The sequence below is a fragment of the Cetorhinus maximus genome, chromosome 11, assembly GCF_964194155.1.
Source record: "Cetorhinus maximus chromosome 11, sCetMax3.hap1.1, whole genome shotgun sequence".
In the NCBI taxonomy this organism is placed as follows: Eukaryota; Metazoa; Chordata; class Chondrichthyes; order Lamniformes; family Cetorhinidae; genus Cetorhinus; species Cetorhinus maximus.
Window position 1 is genome coordinate 45,176,522 of NC_135889.1, and position 25,845 is coordinate 45,202,366.

The window sequence follows — 25,845 nt, forward strand, 5'->3', positions numbered from 1 at the left end:
ACAGCAAATATGAACCTCTTAAAGACAGCCTGCACCCCTTAAAGGGAAACTGCTTGAACAAGCTCAGGCAGGTTTTGCTGGAAGGGAGAGGGCACCCAGATTTTCACAAGCAGTTTGGAGGTCTTAGTGATCAAGTTTGAAAGGAGGAGAAATGCCATGTTTCCACAGGCGGCCAGGAGACCCTCAAGGCACACCTTCTAAAGGTTGAGCAGGTGTTCAGGGAGGTCAGTTTCTGGAATCTGGCCTGAGGATCTGGCTGCAACACTGGAAAAAGTTCGATCACCTCATAGGGGTGATCAAAGTCTTCAAAGGACATCTACCCACGGACCAACCTTTTGTGCTGCTCAATGCATCACACCCACATTACTAACCCAACAGCAATCAGGATTCATACCTAACATTCGGGCTGCGCTTCAACCTCTGACTCTTACCAATGTTGCCACTCTTATGCTGCTTCCATTGACTCCTGACCCCGTGAAGTCTCATGGCTTCAGATAAAACATGGGCAAGGAAACTTCCTGCTGATTATCACCTACCGTCTCCTCAGCTGACGAATCAGTACTCCTCCATGTTGAACACTAAATGGGAGAAGCACTGTGGTTTGGCAAGGTCATAGAATGCATTCCGGGTGGGGCTTCAATGTCCATCACCAAGGGTGGTTTGGTAGTACTACTACTGACTGAGCTGACCAAGTCCTGAAGGACATAACTGCTAGACTGGGCCTGCAGCAGGTGGTGAGGGAACCAACACAAGGGAAAAACCTACTTGACCTCATCCTCATCAATCTACCTGTTGCGGATGCATCTGTCCATGACAGTACTGATAGGAGTGACCACCACACAGTCATTGTGGAGATGAAGTCCTGTCTTCACATTGAGGATATCTTCCATTGTGTCAGAACTACTTTCATGCCAAACAGCAGATCATGCTATAGAGAGAGCTAAGTGATCCCATAACCAATGAATCAGATCAAAATTCTGCAGTCCTGCCACATCCAGCCATGAATGGTGGTGGACAATTAAACAACACACTGGAGGAGGAGGCTCCACAAATATCCCCAACCTCAATGATAGCAGCAAAAGGTGGGTATAAGAGTGGCAACATTGGTAAGAGTGAGAGGTTGAGGCGCAGCCTGAATGTTAGGTATGAATCCTGATTGCTGTTGGGTTAGTGATGTGGGTGTGATGCATTGAGCAGCACAAAAGGATGGAAAGTGGGTAAATGTCCTTTGAAGACTTTGATCACCCCTGTGAGGCGATTGAACTTTTTCCAGTGTTGCAGCCAGATCCTCAGGCCAATGATAGGGGAGCCCAACATATTAATGCAAAAGACAAGGCTGAAGCATTTGCAACCATCTTCAGCCAGAATGGTTGATCCATCTCAGCCTCCTCCTGAGGTCACCAGCATCACAGATGCCAGTCTTCAGCCAATTCAATTCACTCGACATGATATCAAGAAACGGCTAAAAGCGTTGGATATTTAAAAGACTATGGGCCCTAACAACAATCCAGCAGTGGTATTCAAGACTTGGGCCCCAAGAATTAGCTGTATCCCTAGCCAAGTTGTTCCAGTACAGAAACTAGCTGACAATGTGGAAAATTGCCTAGGTATGTCCTGTCCACAAAAAACAGGACAAATCAAACCTGGCCAATCACTGCCGCATCAGTCTACTCATGATCATCAGCAAAGTGATGAAAGGTATCGTCAACAGTGCTATCAGGTGGCCCTTATGCAGCAATAACCTATATATTATTTATTTATTTAGCACGTGCATAGTCACAGAGCCAAGCAATAGCCTTGTCAGTGGTTAGCTGGAGTTCTTTAAACAAAAACAAAAACAAAAATTGCTGGAAAAACGCAGCAGGTCTGACAGCATCTGTGGAGAGGAAGACAGGTAACGTTTCGAGTCCAGATGACTCTTCTTCAGAACGAAAGAGAAGTAGAAATGTGGTGAAATATATACTGTATGAGGGTGGTGGGACAGATAGCTGGATAGAAGGCCAGTGATAGGTGGAGGCAAAGGAGAGATTGCAAAAGATGTCATAAACAAAAGATTGAAGGAGTGTTGATGGTGGTGATACTGGCTAAAGGAGGTGCTAATGGTGACATTAAGAGTAAAAAGCAGGATGAGCCAGTGACAGATGGCCCTAGTGGGGGTGTAGTGGGGGGAGGGGATGGTGTGAGAGCAAGGATCAAAATAGGCTAAAAGGTGGGGATAAAACAATGAATGGAAATAAATTTAGAAAATAATAATAGAAATAGGTGGGAAAAAATGTATATATAAAACTTAAAAAATAAATATTTGAAAAAAGGGGATCAAAAAGGGGTGAGGATGGAGGAGAGAGTTCATGATCTGAAATTGTTGAACTCAGTGTTAAGTCTGGAAGGCTGCAAAGTGCCTAATTGGAAGATGAAGTGCTGTTCCTCCAATGTGCGTTGAGCTTCACTGGAACGTTGCAGCAGGCCAAGGACAGACATGTGGGCGTGAGAGCAGGGTGGTGTGTTGAAATGACAAGCGACAGGAAGGTCTGGGTCATGCTTGCAAAGTGGTCACCCAGTCTGCGTTTGATGTATCCAATGTAGGAGGAGACCACATTGGGAGCAGCAAATGCAGTAGACCAAATTATGGGTAATACAAGTGAAATGCTGCTTCATTTGAAAGGAGTGTTTGGGCCCTTGGACGGTGAGGAGGGGGGGGGAGTAAAGGGGCAGGTGCTGCACCTTCTGCAATTGCATGGGAAGGTGCTGGGGAAGGGTGTTGAGGTGTAGGGGGTGACGGAGGAGTGGACCAGGAACAGTCCCTACGGAATGCCGACAGGGGGTGTGAAGGGAAGATGTATTTGGTGGTGGCATCGTGCTGGAGTTGGCGGAAATGGCGGAGGGTGATCCTTTGAATACAGAGGCTGGTGGAGTGAAAAGTGAGGAAAAGGGGGACCCTATCGTGGTTCTGGGAGGGAGAGGAAGGTGTGAGGGCAGAGGCGCGGGAGATGGGTCCGACACGGTTGAGGGCCCTATCAACCACCGTGGGTGGGAAACCTCGGTTAAGGAAGGAGGGAGCCATGTCAGAAGCACTGTTTTGGAAAGTGGCATCATTGGAACAGATGCGATGGAAGTGAAGGAACTGAGATAATGGGATGGTGTCCTTAATGGAAACAGGGTGTGAGGAGTTGTAGTCGAGGTAGCTGTGGGAGTTGGTGGGCTTGTAATGAATATTGGTGAACTGTCTATTACCAGAAATTGAGACAGAGAGGTCAAGGAAGGGAAGGGAAATGTCAGTGGTGGACCACATGAAAATGATGGAGGGGTGGAAATTGGAAGCAAAATTAATAAATTTTTCCAGGTCCAGACGAGAGCATGAAGCGGTACTGAAATAGTCATCAGTGTACCGGAGAAAGGGTTATGGGAGGGGGCTTGAGTAGGACTAGAACAAGGAATGTTCCACATACCCCATAAAGAGACAGGCGTAACTGGGGCCCATGCGGGTACCCATAGCCACACCTTTTATTTGGAGGAAGTGAGAGGAGTTTAAGGAGAAATTGTTCAGTGAGAGAACAAGTTCAGCCAGATGGAGGAGAGAGGTGGTGGATGGGGATTGTTGGAGCCTCTGTTCAAGGAAGAAGTGGAGAGCCCTCAGACTATCCTGATGGGGGATGGAGGTGTAGAGGGATTGGATGTCCATGGTGAAGAGGAAGCAGTTGGGGCCAGGGGACTGGAAATTGTTGATATGATGTAGGGCATCAGAGGAATCGTGGATGTAGGCGGGAAGAGACTGGACAAGGGGAGAGAGAACAGAATCAAGATAAGAAGAAATTAGTTCTGTGGGGCAGGAACAGGCTGACATGATCGGTCTACTGGGACAGTCCTGTATGTGGATTTTGGGGAGGAGGTAGAAGCGGGCTGTCCGAGGTTGGGAGATTGTGAGGTTGGAAACTGTGGAGGGAAGACCTCCAGAGGAGATGAGGTCAGTGACAGTCCTGGAAACAATGGCTTGATGGGGTCATGTTGGGGTCATGGTCCAGGGAGAGGTAGGAGGAAGTGTCTGTGAGTTGGCGCTCAGCCTCTGCGAGGTAGAGGTCAGTATGCCTGACAACAACAGCACCATCCTTGTCGGCAGGTTTGATAACAAAGTCAGGGTTGGACCTGAGAGAACGGAGTGCGGCAAGTTCAGAAGGAGACAGGTTAGAGTGGGTGAGAGGAGCAGAGAAATTAAGACGGCGGATGTCATGCTGACAATTCTCAATGAAAAGATCAAGAGCAGGTAAGAGGCCAGAGGGAGGGGGCCAGGTGGATGGAGAATACTGGAGACAGTTGAAAGGATCCGTGGAACAGGGATAGGACTCCTACCCAAAGAAGTGAGCATGGAGACGGAGGTGGCGGAAGAAGGATTCAGCATTGTGTCGAGTCCGGAATTCATTGAGGTGAGGGCGTAAGGGTATGAAACTGAGTCCTTTGCTGAGTACTGAACGTTCGGATTCAGAGAGGGGAAGGTCAGGGGGTATGGTGAATACACGACCGGGACTGGGATTAGAAGACGGGATGGGGTCAGAGGGATGGGAAGGTGTGGAGAGTCCTGGATGGGCATTGGTGTCAATGAGTTGTTGGAGCTTGTGTTCCTTAGCGCCTGAAAGAAAGAGAGAAAGAACTCCTTCCCTTAAACCTGCCTTCAAGTTTAGTCAGTAGACAGTCCTCAGCAATGTGAGTCATTATTTTGACTGCACCACAGCTGTAGCCTGGATGGTCTTGGAGACATCCCCTGATGTTGAGTGGCTGCACAGAGACCTTGGCCAGTCTGGAAATGGTTTAAAAGGGCCCACGGTCACTGTGGGAGATCAAAGTCGGATGGACAAGTAGTGGGGTCTATGATGAGAGAGTAGTTTCTGCTGGATGTTTTCTCCTACCAATCCTCCTGCCATAGGTCCTCAGCTCGATGTAGTGGGTTTAACTATATGGGGTGGCAGGAGGGAAGGCATATTTCTTGTGGGTTAACGTGGTCATTGAACAAGGCCAAGCTTGGGTTGGAGTAGACTTTTTCCAGTAGCTTGCCTGTTCCAATTACCCTCCTGATGTGCGTGTGGTGGCACGGGGGGTGGGGGAAGTGCGATATCGCACAGGGCTGGGAGCCAGGGGAGGTGAGTTGGTTGAAGAATACCTGTGGCGATGTGCATTGCTGTGTTGAGTTGCACATCAAAAGTTTGTTGTGGGCAGATTGGTACCATAATGGGGTGCAGCATTCTGCAGTTGAGTATGTGATGGCAAGAGCAGAGATCCTTAAGCTCTTGGCCTATGATCCCCATGAGGTACTTGCCAGTTTACTGAGGAGGTTATTGCATATTTTAATTTTTTCTGCAGTCTTGATGAGGTCCTGTCTGTACATGAGTGTTCTGTCAAAAGTGACACCTAGATAAACAAAATGAAGATAATAGTTCAGTTCCTGGCCATCCTGGGTGATGTACAGTTCCCTCTTAGCGCTGGCATTGTGAGGATGAAATGCGCTAGAGACTGTTTAACTGGTTTAGGCACCATGTCTTGCAGTAGTCGGCCAGCTTTGCAAAATCATGGTTAAGTATATCTTCCAGCTCAGGAAAGTCTAAGCCTGTATGTCATCTGCATAGATAAACCTCTGAGACTCAGTTGGGGGTAGAATGTTGGTGTACAAGTTGAATAAGGTTGAGCCTAAGACAGACTCCTGGGATAGCCCATTCATCTATTTCCTCCAGACACTTGTCCGGTTACCCATATGCACCCTGAACCATCTGTCCTGTTTAATGGTGTCAGTAACCCAGGGAGGGAGGACTCTTAATATTTTGACAAATAGGCCATTGTGCCAGGCTATATCGTACACTGTGTTGATCTCAAGGAAAGCTATTTTCAATGAGAATGATTAATGAGAGGACCTGATCATGTGCTTCTTCCTTGTCGAAAGCCTGCTTGAGCTGCACTCAGGGTGTTCTCCAATGCTGGTGAACATCTGTAGGATTAGATGCTCTACTAGCTTGAAGCATTTGATAGTAGGGGTATTGGCTGGTAGTTTGATGGTAATTTTCGGCTTTTGTCTGGTTTTGGGAAGTTGTTGACGTTAGACATGCACCAGGATTTTGGCAGCCTTCCCTCACATATATGACTCGTAAAGAATTGGGCCAGCTTCGACCGGGCCCATGGGCCAAGGTGTTTTAGGAACTCAGGGAGGATGTTGTCATAACCTGCACACTGACGCTCAGTTTGGGTTCTGCCAGAGCCACTCCACTTCTGAACTCATTAGACCATTGGTCCAAATAGAGGTGAGGTGAGAGTGACTGCTTTTGACATCAAGGCAGCATTTGACCAATTGTGGCATCAAGAAGCCCGAGCAAAATTGAAATCAATGAGAATCAGGGGAAGATTCTCCACTGGTTGGAGTCATACTTAGCACAAAGGAAGCTGATTGTGGTATTTGGAGGTCAATCATCTCAATCCCAAGACATCGCTGCAGGAGTTCCTCAGGATAATGTCCTAGGCCCAACCATCTTCAACTGCTTCATCAATGACCTCCTCTCTATCATAAGGTCAGAAGTGGGGAGGTTTGCTGATGATTGCACAATGTTCAGCATATTTTTAATTCCTCAAATACTTAAACAGTCCTTGTCCATATACAGCAAGATCTGGACAACTTTCAGGCTTGGGCTGATAAGTGGCAAGTAACATTCGCGCCACATAAGTGCCAGGCATTGACCATCTCCAACAAGAGAGAAGCTAACCATCTCCCCTCGACATTCAATGGCATTTACCACTGCTGAAACCCTCCACTATCAATATCCTGGGGATTACCATTGACCGGAAACTTAACTGAATTAGCCACATAAATACTGTGGCTACAAGTGTAGGATAGAGGCTGGGAATTCTGCAGGAAGTAACTCACCTCCTGACTCCGCAAAGCCTGTCTGCCATCTACAAGGCACATATCAGGAGTGTGATGGAATACTCTCCACTTGCCTGGATGAGTGCAGCTCCAACAATACCCAAGAAGCTCAACACCATGCAGGACAAAGCTGCCCACTTGTTTGGCACCCCATCCACCACTTTAAACATTTACTTCCTCCACCGCCATTGCACAGTGATAGCAGAGTGTACCATATAAGAATGCACTGCAGCAACTCACTAAAGCTCCTTTGACAACACCTTCAAAATCTGTGACCTCCACCATCTCGGGACAAGGGCAGCAGATGCATGGGAGCACTACCTGCAAGTTCCTCTCCAAACCACACAACATCCTAACTTGGAACTATATTGTTATTCCTTCACTGTAGCTGGGTCAAAATCCTGGAACTCTCTTTCTGATATCACTGTGGGTATACCTACATCACATGTGACCTTGACCATGCAGTTAGTCAGTAAGTGAGATCCCTCAGTGGGAGAAACATCTTTTCGGGTGGGCGGAGTTCAAGGTCAGCACAAGGCCGATTAAAGCAACACCCTAATAATTATGAGGCAACTGCATGTCAGCCATTCTCAGTTGTGTTCTTTTCTCTATGGTGAAGCCCACATTGCAGCAGGTTTGTTCCTGACGCATGGGTCTCATAATATCGAGATCCTAGCAAGGTGTGGAGCTGCAGTTCATTCTATGCCAGTTGCCATCTGTTGCAGACAGAGGCAGGGATGAAGGGAGGGAGGGAGGTGGATGCCTCCAAGGGGCATGGCTTGTGGACAGCAACCAAATGCTGACTCCAAACCTTCATCCTCCTAGGTGAATGGTCATGGCTGACAGGGGATCATGTGTTTAGTCTTTCTATGCTGCCAAGGCAATGGTCTCTCTATAGAGTTGAGTAGTGGAGGCAAGCAGAATAGTGTCAGAGGGGGGGCTTCTTGCACACAGCCCTCATCATCCTGGTCAAAGAGCAATGTCTCCATGTGCAGTCATATATAAATGGGAGGAACACCCATCTCTGGTCCTCCAAGATATCCTTCACCTGGAAGGGGTGGGGCGGGGTGGGGATGCAATGTCTTAGCTAGAGGCCAGGTGAAGTGCTCAGTACTGACCTGCAAGCTTTCAGATGGAGGGAAACCTGTAAAGGATATGCTTACTAAATTTATCACTTCAATATGTTCACAGATTCACTGAGGTGTCGATGATGCAGTCTGCAGACAACCCTGCCTTGGTAATGGCTCTCATCCAGATGAGGAGGAGGGCGGCCCATTGCAGGTTGGCACAGGGCCAGGAAGAGCAAAGGCCTGAGCAGCAAGAGGCCGCAGAGACTCAAGAAGGTCAAGATGCTGGCGAACATGGTCCACTGCAATGGTGAGCATTGGCCCAACCATGGGTGTGTAGTAGGTGGTGTTTTTATCTGGAAATTGGCGAAAGGCAATGCTAGAGGTGCCTTCAGATGTCCCAGGATGTGGTTGCTCACATCTGCCAGCTTCTCCTCTTCCTGTCTGCCCCATTATGAGATTCACTGTACTCTTCACGGATACATAATTAATAAGTTGAATGTTAGAAGATCGTGCGTGTTCAGCTGCCCCACCACCCAACTGGAATCATGCCGACTTTCCCGCCTGCCACCGAACCTAGACTCCAGAATGGAAGATTCCGTCCACTAGGTCAGACAGCACCTGTGGAGAGAAATAGAGTTACTGTTTCAGGTTGAGATGACCTTTCATCAGAACTGAAGATACATAGAAATGTAAAAGTTTATTAAGCCATTGGAAGGGGGAAGGGGGTAGGAAGAGATTAAATAACAAAATATTTCATGTTAGAACAGTCAGAGAGTGGTAATGGGTAAATGTGGTAACGAAACAAAGGCTGTGTCCAAATGAGGTGTGAATGGCTACATAGCAACCATTTGAATGCAATATGAAGGGAAAGAAAGAAACAAGATAAGACTAACCCAACAAGAAAAAAAAGAGAAGGTTTAAACAAAACAGATGGAATAAGATGAAGGCAGAGGTTATAATCCAAAATTGTTGGACTCGGTGTTCAGTCCAGAAGGCTATTGAGTGCTGAGTCGAAAGATAAGGTGCCGTTCCTTGAGCTTACACTGAGCTTCACTGGAACACTGTAGCAGATCCTGGACAGAAAGGTCAGCATATGAAGAAGGTGGAGAATTAAAATGCCAAGCAACTGGAAGCTTGGGGTCATACTTGCAAACTGAAATGAGGTGTTCTGCAAAGTGGTCACCCAGTCTGTGTTTGATCTCTCCAGTGTAGAGGAGACTACATCATGAACAGTGAATACAGTATACTAAATTGAAAGAAAGGAATACAAGTAAATCACTGTTTCACTTGGAAGGAATGTTTGGAGCCTTGGGTGGTGAGAAGGTAGGTGGTGAAAGGGCAGGTGTTGCTGTAGGGTAGAGACGTTAGGGGTGACTGAGGAGTGGACTAGGGTGTTGCCAGTTGTATAACTTGCATCTCCTGTCATCCAGCAGCCACACTCAAGTTCTTTGTGGTGGGCCTAAGATGGCAGGTAGGCCTAACTGCTGCAGAATGAATGCAGCATGACTGATGCCAGGATAGTGGACATTCACTGACAGGATCTTCTGGGCCCATCCCAGGATGAAAAAGCAGTAAAAACTGGGAAATAAGAGTACTGGTCTGAACTGATTTTATTCTTCTGGGATAGTCGCAGTCTAACTGCATGTTAAAGGAGCAATAAGCCTTGTGGATGCAGTACAGCTCCCCATTAGCATATGGGCCCTGCAGGGCCACACGTATGCAGTTGATTGCACCTTGTACCATTGGGCATCCCGCTAGCCTGGCAAAGACATCTGCTCACTCCATCTGCTTCTCTTTAGTAAGGAAGATGATGAACTCCCCTCTCTATGCAGAGTTTCTATCATCTCACTGATGAGGTGATGGACAGCGAACTGTGTGAAATATTGATAATGTTGCTTGTTCCTGCCTGGAAGGATCTACTGGCATAGAAATTTAGGATCACTGTTACCTTAACAACCACAGGCAGCACCATCTATTGCCTGTTTTTTGGTTGCATTCTATGATGTGGCACAGTTCAGCCACCCCACCTCCATGGTGAAACATATATGCCTCAGGCACTGATCCTGACTGAGGTGGAGGTAGAAGTCCTCTCTGAAGACCCTTGGATGGCAGTCTATTGAGAGTGCTCCTCTTCCTGCCTCTTTGCACAGTTTCCCTTATCTACTGCATCTGCTGCATTTCCAAGTCATGCTGCGGCCCAAGAGGAACTACAGCTATGGCCCCCGTTACTGAAGCAGGCTTTCTCCTGATAGGCCACCCACTTCCTCTGACCTTCTTGTCAAGATCCAGCACTGCTTCCGTGTAAATCCAAAAAGTTTTCAAAATTCTCCATTAACACTCAACACAGTATTTCATTAGCTTTACAACAATGAAGGAAAGTCAAAAGCTCCTCACCTGAATCTTACCTGGCGATCCCTTTAAGTGGCACTGGTGGGAGGCTCCGTCATGCAGCTAAATGCATGTTGAGCTGGGCGTGGTTAAGGGTGGGTGTTATCTGGGCCTGTGTGCTCCGAAATGGCAGATTGTGTGCCAAATCAGCACCAGAGGCTTTTGAAATCATGATCTGCCCACTCTGCATGCTTCGGTACACACAAGGCATGCCAGTACTAGCACTCTTACAGCTAGCAGAGCTAGGGAGCCAAATTTCATGGCCACTGTGTTGAGGCTCTGTCATACTGTGTATCCTAAGACCTACCAGCTACCAAAGAAACTAAATAGATAACTTTGAGGTATAGTACTTGAATTGGTGCAGCTTAACCTGTAAGGGAAGATGGTAACAATCTGTAAGAAAACTTGCAAAAATGTGCTATCATTTTGCCTGACACATCTTCAATTTGAAAATGGGAATATATTGAAAGATTTTTTATTGCACTTTGCTGCTGAGATGAGCCTGAGTAACACAGCAGCAAATTTGACATTCTGTTTAGATCCCAACGCAAGAGGCAAATGGCCTGACCAAAGGTTCATTTGAATCTTTTTTGTTTCATTCCTTTTTGAAGATGAACTCGTTTTGTTATAGAAACAGTGAATAACATCATGTTCTGAGGTTCAGCAGTCCTAGGCTTTTCATCTGGGAGCAGATTTTGATCGTAAAGCCAATATTTTCTTCTGTTCAGGTGGACAACTGGCTGTTTTTAACCTCACTGTGATTAAAACAAAACAAGAGTTTAGATTAATTAAATCATTTAGCACTTTAATGATAAACTTGCAATTAAATAGCACCTTACATAAACAACAAATTATTTTTGGTTAGTATTATTATTTAGTGTCAGAAGTGAGATGAATAATCAATAGTTCTATTTTTCATAGTATTGGTTGGGATATAGAAAGTTGGCTTTGGTATCAAGAAAATGTCTTGTTCTCCTTTGAACCCAATAAGAATTTTATATTTACTGACAAAGCCAAATGGAACTTTGGTTTAATATTTCATCCCAATGACACTAATATAATTTATAAATTTGACAGTAATGATTGTATCATAAGATTTAGTTTGTCTATGGAAAAACACAAGGAACAATTCAGAATAAGAACAATTAACAAGGGGAAAGCCAACTTCAATGGGGGAAGAATGAATCTGACCCAGATAAATTGGAATCAATGGTTGGAAGGCAAAACTGTAACTGAACAATGGGCTGCCTTTAAAGACGAGATAGTTTGGGCACAGTCAAGGTATATTCCCATAAATATATTCCCATGAAGGGGAAATGTAAGGAAGACAAATTCAAAACTCCCTGGATGACAAAACAGATAGAGATTAAGATGAAGAGGAAAAATTGTGCTTACGCCAAGATGCCAGGTGGATAATACAGCTGAGAACCAGGCTGAATATAGAATTCAGAGGGGAGTTGATAAAGCAAATAGGAGAAGCAAAGAGAGTATGAAAAGAGATTGGCAGCTAACATAAAAGGGAATCTAAAAATCTTCCATAGGCATATAAGTAGTAAAAGGGCGGTAAAAGAAGGAGTAGGGCTGATTAGGGACCAAAAAGGGGATTTATGCATGGGGCGAGAGCATGGCTGAGGTACTAAATGAATAGTTTGCATTTGCCTTTATCAAGGAATGCAGGTCATGGTGAAAGAGGAGATAGTTCAGACATTTGAAGGGTCGAAAATTGATAAGGAGGAGATATTAGATAGGCTGTCTGTACTTAAAAGTTGATAAGGCATCAGAACCCGATGAGATGTGTCCAAGGATGCTGTGGCATGTGAGAGTAGAAATTGCGGAGGCACTGGTCATAATTTTCCAGTCTTCCTTAGACTGGGAGTAGTACAAGAGGGCTGGAAAATTGCAAATGTTGCACCCTTGTTCAAAAAAGGATGTAAAGATAAGCCCAGCAACTAACAGGCCAGTGGGTTGAACCTCAATGGTGGGGAAGTTTCTGGAAAAGATAATTCGGGACAAAATTACTAGTCACTTGGGAAAAAACAGGTTAATTAAGGAAAGCCAGCATGGATTTATTAAGGGCAAACTATGTTTAACTAACTTTCTTGAGTTTTTTTGGTGAGGTAACTGAGAGGGTTGATGAGGGCAATGTTGATGTTGTGTACATGGACTTCCAAAAGGCATTTGATAAAGTGCCATATAACAGACATGAGCAAATTTAGAACTCATGGTATAAAAGGGAAAGTAGCAACATGGATATGAAATTGTCCTAGTGACAGGAAACAGAGAAGTGAAGCGATTAACAGGTGTTTTTTAAACTGGAAGAATGTTTATAATGGGGTTCCCCAGGGGCAGTTTTAGGACCCCTGCTCTTCCTGACCTAGACCTTGGAGTACAGGGCACAATTTCAAAATTTGTGGATGATAAAAAAAGTTTGAAGTATTGTGGCATGTGAGGAGGATAGTGTAGAACTTCAAGAGTGCAAAGACAAGGTTGGTAGAATGGGCAGACAAATGGCAGATGAAATTTAATGCAGAGAAGTGGAAAGTGATTCATTTTGGTATAAGAACTCAGGGAGACAATATAAAGGGTACAATTCTAAGGCGGTGTAGGAGCAAAGAGATCTGGATGTATATGCGTATAAATCATGTAAGGTAGCAGGACAGATTGAGAGCATGGTTAATAAACCGAATAGCATCCTAGGCTTTATTAATAGGGACGAAGAATACAAACACAAAGAAGTTATGTTAAACTTGTATAAAACACTGGTTCAGCCTCAAATGGAGCATTGTGCCAGTTCTGGGCATCACATTTTAGGAAGGATGTGAAGGCATTAGAAAAAGTGCAAAGAAGATTCACAATGTCATGTCCATAAGGCATGAAAGTGATCATATACTGTTTAAATCAAACCTTACTTTCTGCTGATTTAAAAATGGACTTTGCTGGGCCAAAAACATGGCTGCTACATGTCACATGACTTGTAAGTTGGCTACACTTGTGAAAGTTGCAACAGTAATTACAGGATGAAGCTCAACCCTCATTCTTGTGGGATCTCACACCTATCATTGTGTGGACCCATTACAATCAATATAATAAGTGAGTAGCAGAAGGTCTATCTCCCCAGCCTGGACTTATAACAAAGACAGAGCCACTGAAACTTGTTATACCTGCAGAGGTGCTAATAACTACCATCTATCTCCTAAGGTGAACAATGGATTTTGACCAGATGCATAGAAGCTACTTGAACCTGAAACTGACTCAAAAATGGGTAACATCACATGACTTGACCTCCTCAGGCCTTTGGAATGCCTCAATGTTACCTTCCTGGAGTCTGAAGGCAGTCTGCTGTTTAACATCTATCCCGTCAACACCAAAGCAGGACTCCAGGCTGACAACAAAGCCTGCCTCATGTCTAAACCTCCTTGAGGCCTGGTTCTCTGGAAGATTCCTGCCATCGTCTGCAGGGTGGACCAAGTCTCTGTACACCAAGCTCATTTTGTTGCGTTATCACCAACTTTAAAGGAATTCTGAAACTCCTGCTTTCAGTTAGCTGAACCTGCCTGAACTTTAACTCCTACATGAAGGAATCCTTGCTGGACTCTGACATTTGCATGAATTAATATCCATATCTGTGGTTTTCTTTTGTGTTAAGTTATCCCTAATTGTAAAACTCTTTTCTTTCTTATCTCCTTCTTGCGTATGTGTTTGCAGTTGCAATGACCATACACCCCCCACCCCCCTCCACCCCCTAAGGTTTGAATGTATGAATAAATAGTACTTCTGATTTAACCCTAAAGAGAATTTGCTGCAAGTCACTTTAAAATTGACAGAAGGTTTGGGGAAACATGCCACGCCTATTTCAAAAATTAAAACACCTCTGCTTATAGACTGATGGCAAGAAAAATGAAGGAGTTCAATTTGCCTCCCTCCTCTGTCATAGCAACAAGAATGGTTCCAGGGATGAGGAGCTTCAGTTACGAAGGTAGACTGGAGAAATTGGGACTGTTTTCCTTGGAGAAAAGATTTGATAGAGGTATACAAAATCATGAGGGGTATGGACAGGGTAGATAGGGAGAAGCTGTTCCCATTGGTGGAAAGATTGAGAATCAGATGGCACAAATATAAAGTATTTGCTAAGAGTAGAAATAGTGACATGAGGAAAAGCTGTTCTACACAGTGGAGTGATTAGGATCTGGAATGCACTGCCAGAGACTGTGTTGGAGGCAGGTTCAACCGAGCCATTCAAGAGGTAATTGATTATTATCTGAAAAGGAAGAATGCGCAGGACTACGGGGAGGTGAGAGAATGGTACTAGGTGAATTGTTCCTCTGACAGCCAGTATAGACATGACAGGTTGAGCGACTTCCTTCTGTGCTGTTACCATTCTGTGATTCTCAATTTGTTTCATATCATTTCAATAGGTATGAGAATTACCTTATTGAAATCACTGTTAAATTTCTGGATTCTATTAATTTACCTTTCCTGTCTGATTTGACCACCATCAGCTGGCCATCACTTAATTCCAGCCTGGTTTAAAAAAAACAAGAACAGTTTATACAAGTTCACTAATGTTAGCTAAGCTGTTTCAGAGCATTTGCAGAATTTGCAATACTTTTCAGTCTTATGTTTTCATACCTTTCTGATGGCAGGCCAACTAATTTTTGCACTTTGAATTCATCTGTAAATTCCTTACTAATTTTGCCATCTTTGCATATGTTAGCTATTAAAAGTTCAAACAATTCTGGCTGATTCCTGCACTCGACCAGCAGGCGACGATGGCCAGTTTGATTAAAACTTAGGTATCCCAAGGCTGTAGCACAAGATTCACGAACCTGAAATAGCCAATTATTTTGTTGCATTTTATGGTAATGTTCATAAAATAAGGGGATGTTATGTAGTAATTATCTGCAATAAGATTACTTATCACTAAATGTCCAGGATCTTCCTAGCACCTGGGTCTGAAACTCACATACATGTTTTAGCATACATCAAAACATGAGAGTGCAACTCACAAAACATCAGCCCTATGACTTGAAGGAAGAGTGACACATCATCCATTGTAGCAAATTAATGCACGCAAAGACATATTCACGAGTTTTTACTTATGTTTGTGTTTCTTTTACCTGTTCCCTCTCAGCATATAAGTGTGGACAAAGGTTTTCCACAGCTCCCATTGTAATAATGGCATCAGAAATACCTGCTCTGGTCTGAGTAAGAGAGGACAGCAGCTGTCCTATAAGGAAAACAATTATACAAATTAGTCAAAATATTATTACTGCACAGTATAATTTCAGTAATTTAACTTAATAGATACTGTGCATGAACTAAAATTTGTGAAGCAAGTCATATTAAATAACAAAAGCTCTTAAAGGATTGTATGTATAAACTTAAGAGATGATCAAGAATGAGCTATACATAAATTGAATCTAAAATCAGTTTAGGATCTGTTTATGGACAAATGGTACTCAAAACAAAGAAACCATCACCAATGAGCTCATCTGTAATCTTCATTATGATCAAAGAGCTGCCCAATCACTATTTAGGCTCATACATGAATACCAGACACTTGATTGGTGCCAAGGATCTGTTCCCCAAAAGGGAGTTACTATCTTAAGAACAGTGGAAGAACATGCTGAGGAAAAAAGTATCTTAATTAACTCCTGGGGAATAATAAACATGCTTGTTCATTCAGGTCCAGTCTTCTGGTGCTGTCAATGAATGCACTCATCCATCAGTAACCCCTATCAGTTCTGATGGAAGGAAAAGATGAGGGATCGACTTAGTCATGTCTACACTTATAGCTCAATCAATCTTTTTGTTTTTGCCTGCTTTTGAAAAATTCATTAACTAAAAACAAATTCCAATGTTGTTCTCACTTCCAAAATTAACTTTGAGAGGAGGAGGGCCAAAGGAACATAAGAACATAAGATATAGGGGGAGTAGACCATTTGGCCCCTCAAGCCTGCTCCGCCATTCATTAATATCATGGCTGATCTGCCCCACGCCTCAACTCCTCTTTCATGCCAGCTCCTCATAGCCCTCAACTCCCCGATATTTCAAAAATCTATCTACCTCCTCTTTAAATGCTTTCAGTGATCTAGCCTCCATAATTCTCTGGGGTAGAGAATTCCAGACATCCACTACACTCTGAGAGAAGAAATTCCTTCGCATCTCAGTTTTAAATGAGTGTCCCCTTATTCTGTAACAATGTCCCCTAGTTCGAGATTCCCCCACTAGTGGAAACATCTTCCCAACATCTACCCTGTCAGGCCCCATCAGAATCTTGTACGTTTCAATAAGATCACCCCTCATTCTTCTAAACTCTAATGAATAAAGGCCTAACTGTTTAGCCGTTCTTGATAACTCAACCCTTCCATCCCAGGAATCAGCCTAGTGAATCTCTTTTGAATGGCCTCCAACGCTAGTATATCCTTTCTTAAATACAGGGACTAAAACTGTACACAATACTCCAGGTGTGGCCTCAGCAACACCCTGTACAGTTGCAACAAGGCTTCCCTATTTTTAAACTCCAAACCCCTGGCAATACAGGCCAAAATTCCATTTGCCTCCTTAATTACTTGCTGCACCTGCATGCTAACTTTTTGTGTTTCATGCACAAGAACACCCAGATCCCTCCATGCTGCACTTTTTTGGAGTCTCTCTCCATTAAAATAATAGTCTCCCTTTTGATTCTTCCTAACAAAGTTCATGACCTCACACTTTCCTACAATAAACTCCATGTGCCACTCACTCAACCTATCTATATCCCCTTGCAGATTCCTTAAGTCCTCATTAAAACATGCCCTCCCACCTATTTTTGTCTCATCAGTAAATTTGGATACATTACTCTCTGCCCCCTCCTCTAAGTCATAAATATAGATAGTAAATAATGGAGGCCCTAGGACTGATCCTTGTGGTACTCCACTAGTTATGTCTTTCCAACCTGAAAAAGATCCATTAATCCTGACTCTGTCTTTTGTGTGTTAACCAATTCTCAATCCATGCTAATACATTACCCCCAATACTGTGAGCTCCTATCTTCTGCTATAACCTTTTATGTGGCACCTTATCAAATGCCTTCTGGAAATCCAAATACACTACATCTACCAGTTCCCCTTCATCAACTCTGCTTGTTATATCCTCAAAGAACTCTCGCAAATTTGTCAAACAAGATTTCCCTTTCACAAAACTATGTTAACTCTGTTTGATTGCATTAAGCTTTTCTAAATGTCTTGCTATTTCTTCCTTAATAATGGACTCTAGCATTGTCGCAACGACAGATGTTAGGCTTTTATAGTTTCCTGTTTTTTGTCTCCCTCCCTTCTTGAACAGGGGCATCACATTAATGGTTTTCCAATCTGCTGGGACCCTCCCGGAATCCAGAGAGTTCTGGGATATTTCAACCAATGCCTCCACTATCTCTGCAGCCACTTCCTTTAAAACATGGTAAATAACATACTGTTATATACTACGTAAATATTAAGAAGCTAGAATAAAGATTCACATGAATAGAATAACTTATATTAGTCAAAAATGTGTACAAATAATCTAATAATATAGAAAAAAATTATGGGAAGAAGAAAGGACGACTGGGCAAAGTATTATTTTTTTAAATTTGTGTTTTTGGTATTTATTTTAATTATTTAGGATTGATATTGCAGTCATAAAGGTGCTTCTGCTTTTTTTTGGCATCAGAGTACATTAGCTGAAATCTTGGAAAATAGACTTGGCAGGTAAGAGGGATTGCCATGGATGTGCTGGAAGTCTGGATGCCAAACTTTCATGTTTAGTGTTATCTTCCTTTTGTCTACATTTCTCCCTTCCTTTCTTATTCTGAAGCCAGTGAGTTATCAATAAATGAATGTCCTTTGTATACAAGCTGAGATATTGAGGGGTGAATTTTTCCACCCTGACCTGGGGCTGAGGCATCAGGTGCCATTTAAAAATGGCAGGCAGGACCTGAAAACAGGATCCCTACCCCCATTCCTGGTACTTTTCATCAGTGTGGCTAAGTGTGCAGGTTGGGACCCCACACGCAGATGCCCTGCCATTACCAGCACCGTTTCAGACAAAGGCATTTTAGACCATCTGCAATTTAAAAAAAAATCATTCTTGGGATGTGGGCATTGCTGGCTAGTGACCAGCATTTATTGTCCATCCCTAATTGCCCTTGTTCAGAGGGCATTTAAGAGCCAACCATATTGCTGTGGGTCTGGAGTCACATGTAGGCCAGGCCAGGTAAGGATGGCAGATTTCCTTCCCTAAAGGACATTTATGAACCAGATAGGTGTTTACAACATTCGACAATGGTTTCATGGTCATCAATAGATTTTTAATTCCAGATTTTTATAGAATTCAAATTCCACCATTTGCCGTGGCAGGATTCAAACCTGGGTCCCCCAAGCATTGCCCTGGGTTTCTGGATTACTAGTCCAGTTACTCACAATAAGGAGTTGTGGTGGAAGAATTAATCCAGGCTGGTTTTTTGGTTCAAGCTGGTTTATTTAAGATAGCTCCTCAGTGCTACTGGCTTCCAAGAAGATTCCACACAAAGCATTCCAGCTGTATCTTTTTATTATGTTTAGATGGGATAATCAATGTCCATCGCCCATAAAACAGTCTGATAGTTGGTGACTTGTGTGAGCTCACTGAATCGTAGAGATTTCTCTTCTCTCTAACATTTTTTTTATGTTGGCTAGGTCTATTCTTAGCCTTTTTTCAGTGACACTTTGTGGAATGAACATTGTCCCAAAGAGACTGGTTATCAACATTACATTCTATGGGTAAACTTTTCTCACATTGCCCCTTATATAATATTTCTGTCAGTATATTGGATAAGTAAACCCCCATATCTAATGCTTCTACTAAGGCCAGCGTTTCAGCAGCTAAGGTGCTTTTCACTACTCTTTGTATTTTCTTGGCCTCCCAAGCCAGTGGGCAACATTTATCATTCTTTCCCGCCAAGAATATGATAAACCCTGCTGTGCTAGAGTACCCATCTGGAAGATTGACATGTGAAGCATCGCTAAAAATGACCAACCTCATATCTTTTGAATCACCCAAGGCTGGAAACTTGAGCACATATCTCTCAGAATTTAATTTTTTGTGTTTTATTTGCTCTCAGAACTTCTGCAACTGTAGCATGTTTCATCATTGTACTCAGCTCCAACACATCATAACTAACGTCAGGCCTAGTCTGAGTGCACAACCAGTTCAACTGCCCAATCAAACTTCTCAACAGTTCCGTTTCTTCCTTGGTAGCAGGATCCCCATTTTGTGAGGATCTAACTTGAGTTATTGGGATATGATTAGCATTTTTTAGATAAGATTGTTGATTCAATGTCACTCCTAACTTGTTCTGCTTAATGTCTAAACCTATGTATTTAAAGGCCCCTGAAGCCTGACTTCTGACCTGGAATTCCTTCTTTAACTTCTTGATTACCCATTGTTCAAATTCTATAGAGCCTCCCCACAGGAAATAATCAACATGCATAATAAAGATTCCAGCTAATTTCTCCTTGTGGTACCAGTAGAACATTGCAGGGTCTGCCTTTAACTGAATGCAATCTGTTTTCAATAGGACAGACCTCACAGAAAAATAACATACTCTTGATGCACCATTCAATCCATAAACACACTTGTTCAATTTCCATAGCTTTTCTTCTACATCCCTGGCTTCTTTGGGTGGTTTCAAAAAGACTTATTTTAAACTTCTCCCTCTGTAAAAACACAGCCTTTATATCAATCAATTTGCACTCCCAGGAATAGGATGCCAAAATAGCTAAAAAAATCTTCAAACTCGCTTTCCCTGCAGTAGGCGAATCCACTATGACATCCTGATCTCCTAGTCTCTCTTCAAAGCCTCGGGCTACTAATCTCACTTTGGCCTTATATGTGCTGTCTGGGAGTACCTTTTCAGTACAGATCCATCTGTGAGATAAAGCTGTCTGTCCCCTGACAGGTATTTCAGAATATATCCCAAATTCCTCCCGACTTTCTAATGCTTTTCATTTGGCTTCCTTTATCAGCTTATTTTCCAATTTATTAGCAGCCACTAGAATCTCTTGGTCATAAGGACATCTTCTCCTATTGGGATTCCTAACTTGCTCTCTAGTCCTCGTTCTTATTAAGCTGTGGCCTCTACTCACATTCCTCTCCCTTTCTGGACTACTACTATATGACCTTTCTCCCATGCTAGCAGAACCCCGTTCACAAGTCTGTGATTTTTTTTCTAGGGTCATGACCACTTTCTGGTCCACTGTCAGAACTCATACTGCACTTTCTGTGTTTCCACATCTTTACTTTGATTTGCCAATCGATAGGTCTTGTCTCTTGTCCTTCATCCTGCACATTTAGCCAATGTTTGTATTTACCAGTGGCCTTTCCTGCTCTCCCTATGATGGTGGCATCCCTCCACACACTGGTCCCTTCTGGCATGTATGTTTCCTTTGTTCCTACTTTGGGTAGTTGCCCTTTTGGACGAATAGCGTCATCCTGTACCTCAGTGTTACTTTGCTCATAGTCAGTCAACCCTGTATCTGCCATCATCTGCTCTTCATAACTATCCAGACTGTGTGTGTGTGTGTGTGTGTGTGTGTGTGTGTGTGAGAAATGCATGGTGCCTCCTCGCATTCCATGTCCAATTCAGAACCTGTAAAGATACAGTTAGCACTAATTAACCACGAAGAATATACCCTAACAGTTTGATTGCCGTGTTGCACAATTACTACTTTCCCATCACTGCCTATTACCTTGCCTGGTCCTTTCCACTCTTTCCAGCCTTCCCTTTTATAATATACCATGTCTCCTTGTATAAACTGTATTCCCGGTGGTTTTGTGCGGTGCCGTAGGGCTCACCGAATTTTCTCTGAAACCTCAGCTTTAATGAAAGCTTTTCTGCCTGCATGCAAAGCATTCAGATGAGCAGAAAAGGTGGAGCTAATGGAGCTTCTAGAGCGGGGGGAGCATCTGATAACACTGAAGGTAACTTAGGATTTCTTCTGTACACCAACTGGTATGGACTGTACCCCCCAACCATTTACAGAGAGTTCTTCACGTGCACCGCCCATTCTAGCGCTGTTTGCAATTTACAATCTGGTCGATCAGCTAATATTTTATGTAACATGTCGTCTATTACCGCATGGTTTCTTTCCATTACTAAATGGGCTCTCAGCTGCAGTGTGCATAACTATGATGTTTAAATTTTTCCACATATCTTGAAGTTTCTCATTGGCGAATTCTCCACCATTATCTGTGAGAAACTTCGTTGGTGTTCTTAATCCTGTTCCTACCCATTTCCCCATGACCTTATCGACAATGGTCCTTTTGTCTTTACTATGTATTAGTAGATAGATATGGCAACCAGATTTAGCCTATGAAGTGTAGTAAAAAAATACCCCTATCCTTGTCCCAAACTTTAAAGTCCATTGCCACTGCATCGTTAAACTTCCTGGCTCGTGGCAAGCTCACAACAGGATGTGGTGGTGTCTTGCGATATTTAAGACAAATTTCACACTGAGCAGTGATTTGTTCAATTAGGTCATCATATCCTTTATTGACCTGCACCTCGAAGTGGAGTCTTCAGTTTCTGTGGCGCAAGATGTGAAAACTGTCTATGTAATTTCCAAATGATCTTCTTTTTGTCCACCTTATTCTCTGCAGTTAACAAAACTTCATGAACTTTTTGATGAGAAATCTCTGGTTTCCTTAGTGGCAAGCAGTAATGGCCTGACCGAGTGAAATGTAGATCCATATTTTTCCCCAAACACAACTGCTCTATCATTCTTCATATCTAGCGTCATTGGAGCCTTCTTCATCGCAGATTGACTTAACAATAGCGGTATCTCGCTAGAAACCAAATCAGTACTGATAAACAGATTCATTCCTGCTATCTTATAAGGGAGGATCACCCACCTGGAGGATGTTAATGTATTGTTATCACCGAACCTGAAGCAGGTAGAGCTTTCATATTCCTTGACCTTCTGCTGGTCTACCTCATTGAGAGACTCCAGATAGCAGTCAAGCCAGTCCAAGCCACACACCGTAGAAGTGCAACTACTGTCCACGACTGCACAGTTGAAGGAATCTACCATCATGATATTCATCACCGGATTCAAATTCTCACTGACCAATACAATTCCATCATGGCAGTCACTATAATCATTTTCAGTTTCAGATGAATCCATCTCGTGGGTCACTTCAAAAATGTGATTCCTTCGCTGTGGGCAGTTCATCACGTAATGATACTGGGAATCACACCAAAAACACCAAAAATCATTCCCCATGCATTTTTTGGGTTTAAATGTCTACAGTCACCGTCCCAGACACGCTTTTTGTCCCGACTCTCAAATTGGCTAGGGTTACGACCATTTTCAGACCCCTTGTCATTAACCCCATCTTTGTCTTGGAATCTTCATGTAATATTTGGTCGACCTCAGAATTCAGCCATCATTGAATCCTCTATCCTTTGTTTCACAGCATAGTCATTTGCATTTGCTAAGAAAGTGGCAGGGAACAACTGTTTCCCCAGAAATATTTTTAAAGCAGCAGCCATTTGATCTAGGAGAGATTCTTTCCCCTGAAACTGAACCCCTGTTAGTATTAAAAGACTATCAACGTGGGAAATGCTTGCACATTCCAGTAATTTAAATGCCAATACTGATTCCGGAATTTCAAGTTCAAATCTCTGTCGTCTCCTGTACCATTTATCATAATCCATGATATATTCTTCCATGGACTGATCATGTGATTTCCTAAACCTATCAAAGATTGTCCAAGCTTCATACGCTTCCAATTGCTCATCCTTTTTGTAAAACTTATCCAAAAATTGTAACAGAAGGTTCAATCCCTCTTCATGATCCAAATCATCCACTTTCCACTCTGAAAATACCCTATTCCTTATCTTACTTTTGGCTGGTAATGATAACGCCAAAGCCATACCTTGCTTCTTCCGGGGTATGGAAGTAACCTAGGTCCACATTTCAACTTCAGCCTTCCATTGCTGATAAGGTTGAGTCAGAAAAAAATGGTGGATAGTCAAAGCTTGCGATTTTGCACCATTCTGTATTCTGCCATTCTGTAACTAAAATTGTAACCAACAGTACACTTCTTTTCCCTCGGAGGATCAAGACAAAAAGCTTCATTTACAGCAATCAATCAGCAAAGCTTAAGGTTCATCTTCTGCTAACATGTTACTCATAATAAGAGGTTGTGGTGGAAGAATTAATCCAGGCTGGTCTTTTGGTTCAAGCTGGTTTATTTTCAGGACAACTCCTCAGTGCTACTAACTTCCAAGTAGCTTCCACACAAAGTGTTCCAGCTGTATCTTTTTATTCTGTTTAGATGGGATAATCAATGCCCATCACCTGTTTAACTAGCAATTGTCTTTAACAAGGTGATTGCCATGCAGTGTGATTATTTATACATTGACAAATACCACTATGCCATCATCTCCATTTTGATGGAGTCAGGCCAGTTTTGTAACCAACATGATTCACACCAGCACAGAGGTGTCATGAAGCAGATTTGGAGGCAGGAACCATCTGAAAAGTAAATGGAAAAAATGTTGCCAACTTCACAAGTCATAATGAAATGCAGTATCATAAATTATCTAAGTTTTTAATGCAGTGAGTGATGGATACAGCTTTGTTTTGAAAAGGTAAATAAATAAATAATATGGCTGCCAGGTTGTCACTTCTGACATCTTACAAGCTGTCAAGGAAAAATGGAAAGGTCTTCAGATGCATTATTCTGCATTGTACAATAGTGAAATTCAGATATGATGGCGTGAAATGTGCCTATGACTTTGATTGTTTTTAAGTTCAGCTCAGCCATCAGTTTGGCTGTTTCAAAGCTCTAAGGCTTCAATAGATTCAGCTCAGGAAAGTTTGTTGACAGTGTTGTTCAATGGAATCTTATTTTAACTGCTTGGCTGATTTCCAAATCCACTAATGGATTCTGTTCAGCAGGGGTTGTTGGGACAGCTCTTAAGGGAAAGTGTGCTTGTTTGTTTTGACAGATTTGTGAGCTGTTAAGTAAATAACAGTTTTTAAGCAGATATTTAAGTAATGTTTGTTTATTTTGACAAACTTATGAGTTCTTCAGAGGATAATGGTTTTAATTGGATTTCAAGCAATCTTTGTTTATCCTGACAGGTTTATGAACTTCTCAAAGACTTCCCAATGTAATTATAGGACTCATGATTTCTGCTTAAAGTGAATACTGGGTTGGAGGCATCATGGAGTGAGGGGATGAGGGTTGAGGAGGAAAATGGAGGTTTTGGGGGTTTGAGAGAGGGTGAGGAGGGTAGGGGAAGGGTAAGGGGCTGAGGGTCTCACGTTTATCTCCAGAACTGGTGTCTCAGTGAACTAAGGCAGGCCTTTTAACCTGGCCACCTCTCCATCGTCCCACCTTTGGCAGCAAGTCCTTCCCCACCTCCCCACCATGAAGATAGCTTCGGCAGCCACTGTTGGTTAGGAGATGGGATTGCGATTTTGGGAAATTTCCTAACTCTCAATTCCTTCCTCCATGCCAGCCCTCAACGTCTGATCAGTTTGTCTTTGGAAAGATTTAAGGAATCTAGATCAAAATTGGACTGTGCCATTATTCTGGCATGGAGGTCAGAATTCACAACCTGCCCATGCCACTTCTGGTGAAAAATGTTGTGATGTCTCATTTAAATGATTGGAGTGTGCAGCCCGATATGTCTTGCACTGCTGGCTGATTTTAAATAGAATAGGGAGCCTAAGAGCATGTGAGGCTAGCACATATTTCAGCTAGCCTCCAGCTCTTAAAGGCGCTCTACCCCTCTTACAGGAAAGCTGCACTGGTTAACTGAAGGTTGAAAACAACTGATATTGAAAAAGTCAAAGTGAAGGAAAATTGAAATTCAGGTTAGGGAGAAGGCTCCAAGATTCTCAGATGCTCGAGCTACTAGTGTTGGAGGTGGATTCAAAGAGAGTGGCAATAATCTGCTGGAGGCCAGGAGGTTCTCATGCTCGACTCTTAGAAAGGAATGGGAGCAGATGGCAAGGGATGTAAATGCCTGGAGTCTTGCCTTGAGGACCTGGCAGCAGTGCTGGGAGAGGTTTAATGGCCTTACCTGTGTAGCCATGGTCAGTTAATGTACTTTCACATCACCTATCATATCCACCAAACCATCAGCCTTTCATACTGCTCAATGCATCACACCCTCATCACTCACTCAGTAGCACACAGGACTCATGCCTAATATTCACAAACCCATCTCACCCATATATATCTTCCACTGATGTCAGGCTCACACCCACCTCTTGCTGCCTCCATTAAACTCATTATTCAGCCATAGCGTGAATTTACCCCAAGTAAAGTGTCACACAATCACTAACATTCTGCTCTCAATCTTGCAGGACAATGTTGCCTATTACAGGAGACAGAACCAAAGAGGCACGGCAGGGGTGCTGCCATGACTTCATTCACTCAGCGCAGTAGAGGAGATGGTACTCTGAATTATGGGGCCTG

The 25,845-nt window shown here is 43.1% G+C and overlaps 1 protein-coding gene across 1 annotated transcript in view; it reads right to left on the minus strand.

Moving 5' to 3' along the window:
* Nucleotides 1-11,031: 11,031 nt before the first annotated feature.
* The window catches only part of ankar (ankyrin and armadillo repeat containing), a 295,797-nt gene continuing 280,983 nt past the window's right edge, over nucleotides 11,032-25,845 (minus strand). Inside the window, exons 19-22 of the mRNA XM_078551294.1 lie at nucleotides 15,471-15,580; nucleotides 14,983-15,179; nucleotides 14,825-14,874; nucleotides 11,032-11,108 (exon numbers count right to left, since the gene is read on the minus strand). Of these exons, the coding sequence (XP_078407420.1) occupies nucleotides 11,032-11,108; nucleotides 14,825-14,874; nucleotides 14,983-15,179; nucleotides 15,471-15,580 (434 nt within the window). The remainder of the gene's footprint in view (nucleotides 11,109-14,824; nucleotides 14,875-14,982; nucleotides 15,180-15,470; nucleotides 15,581-25,845) is intronic.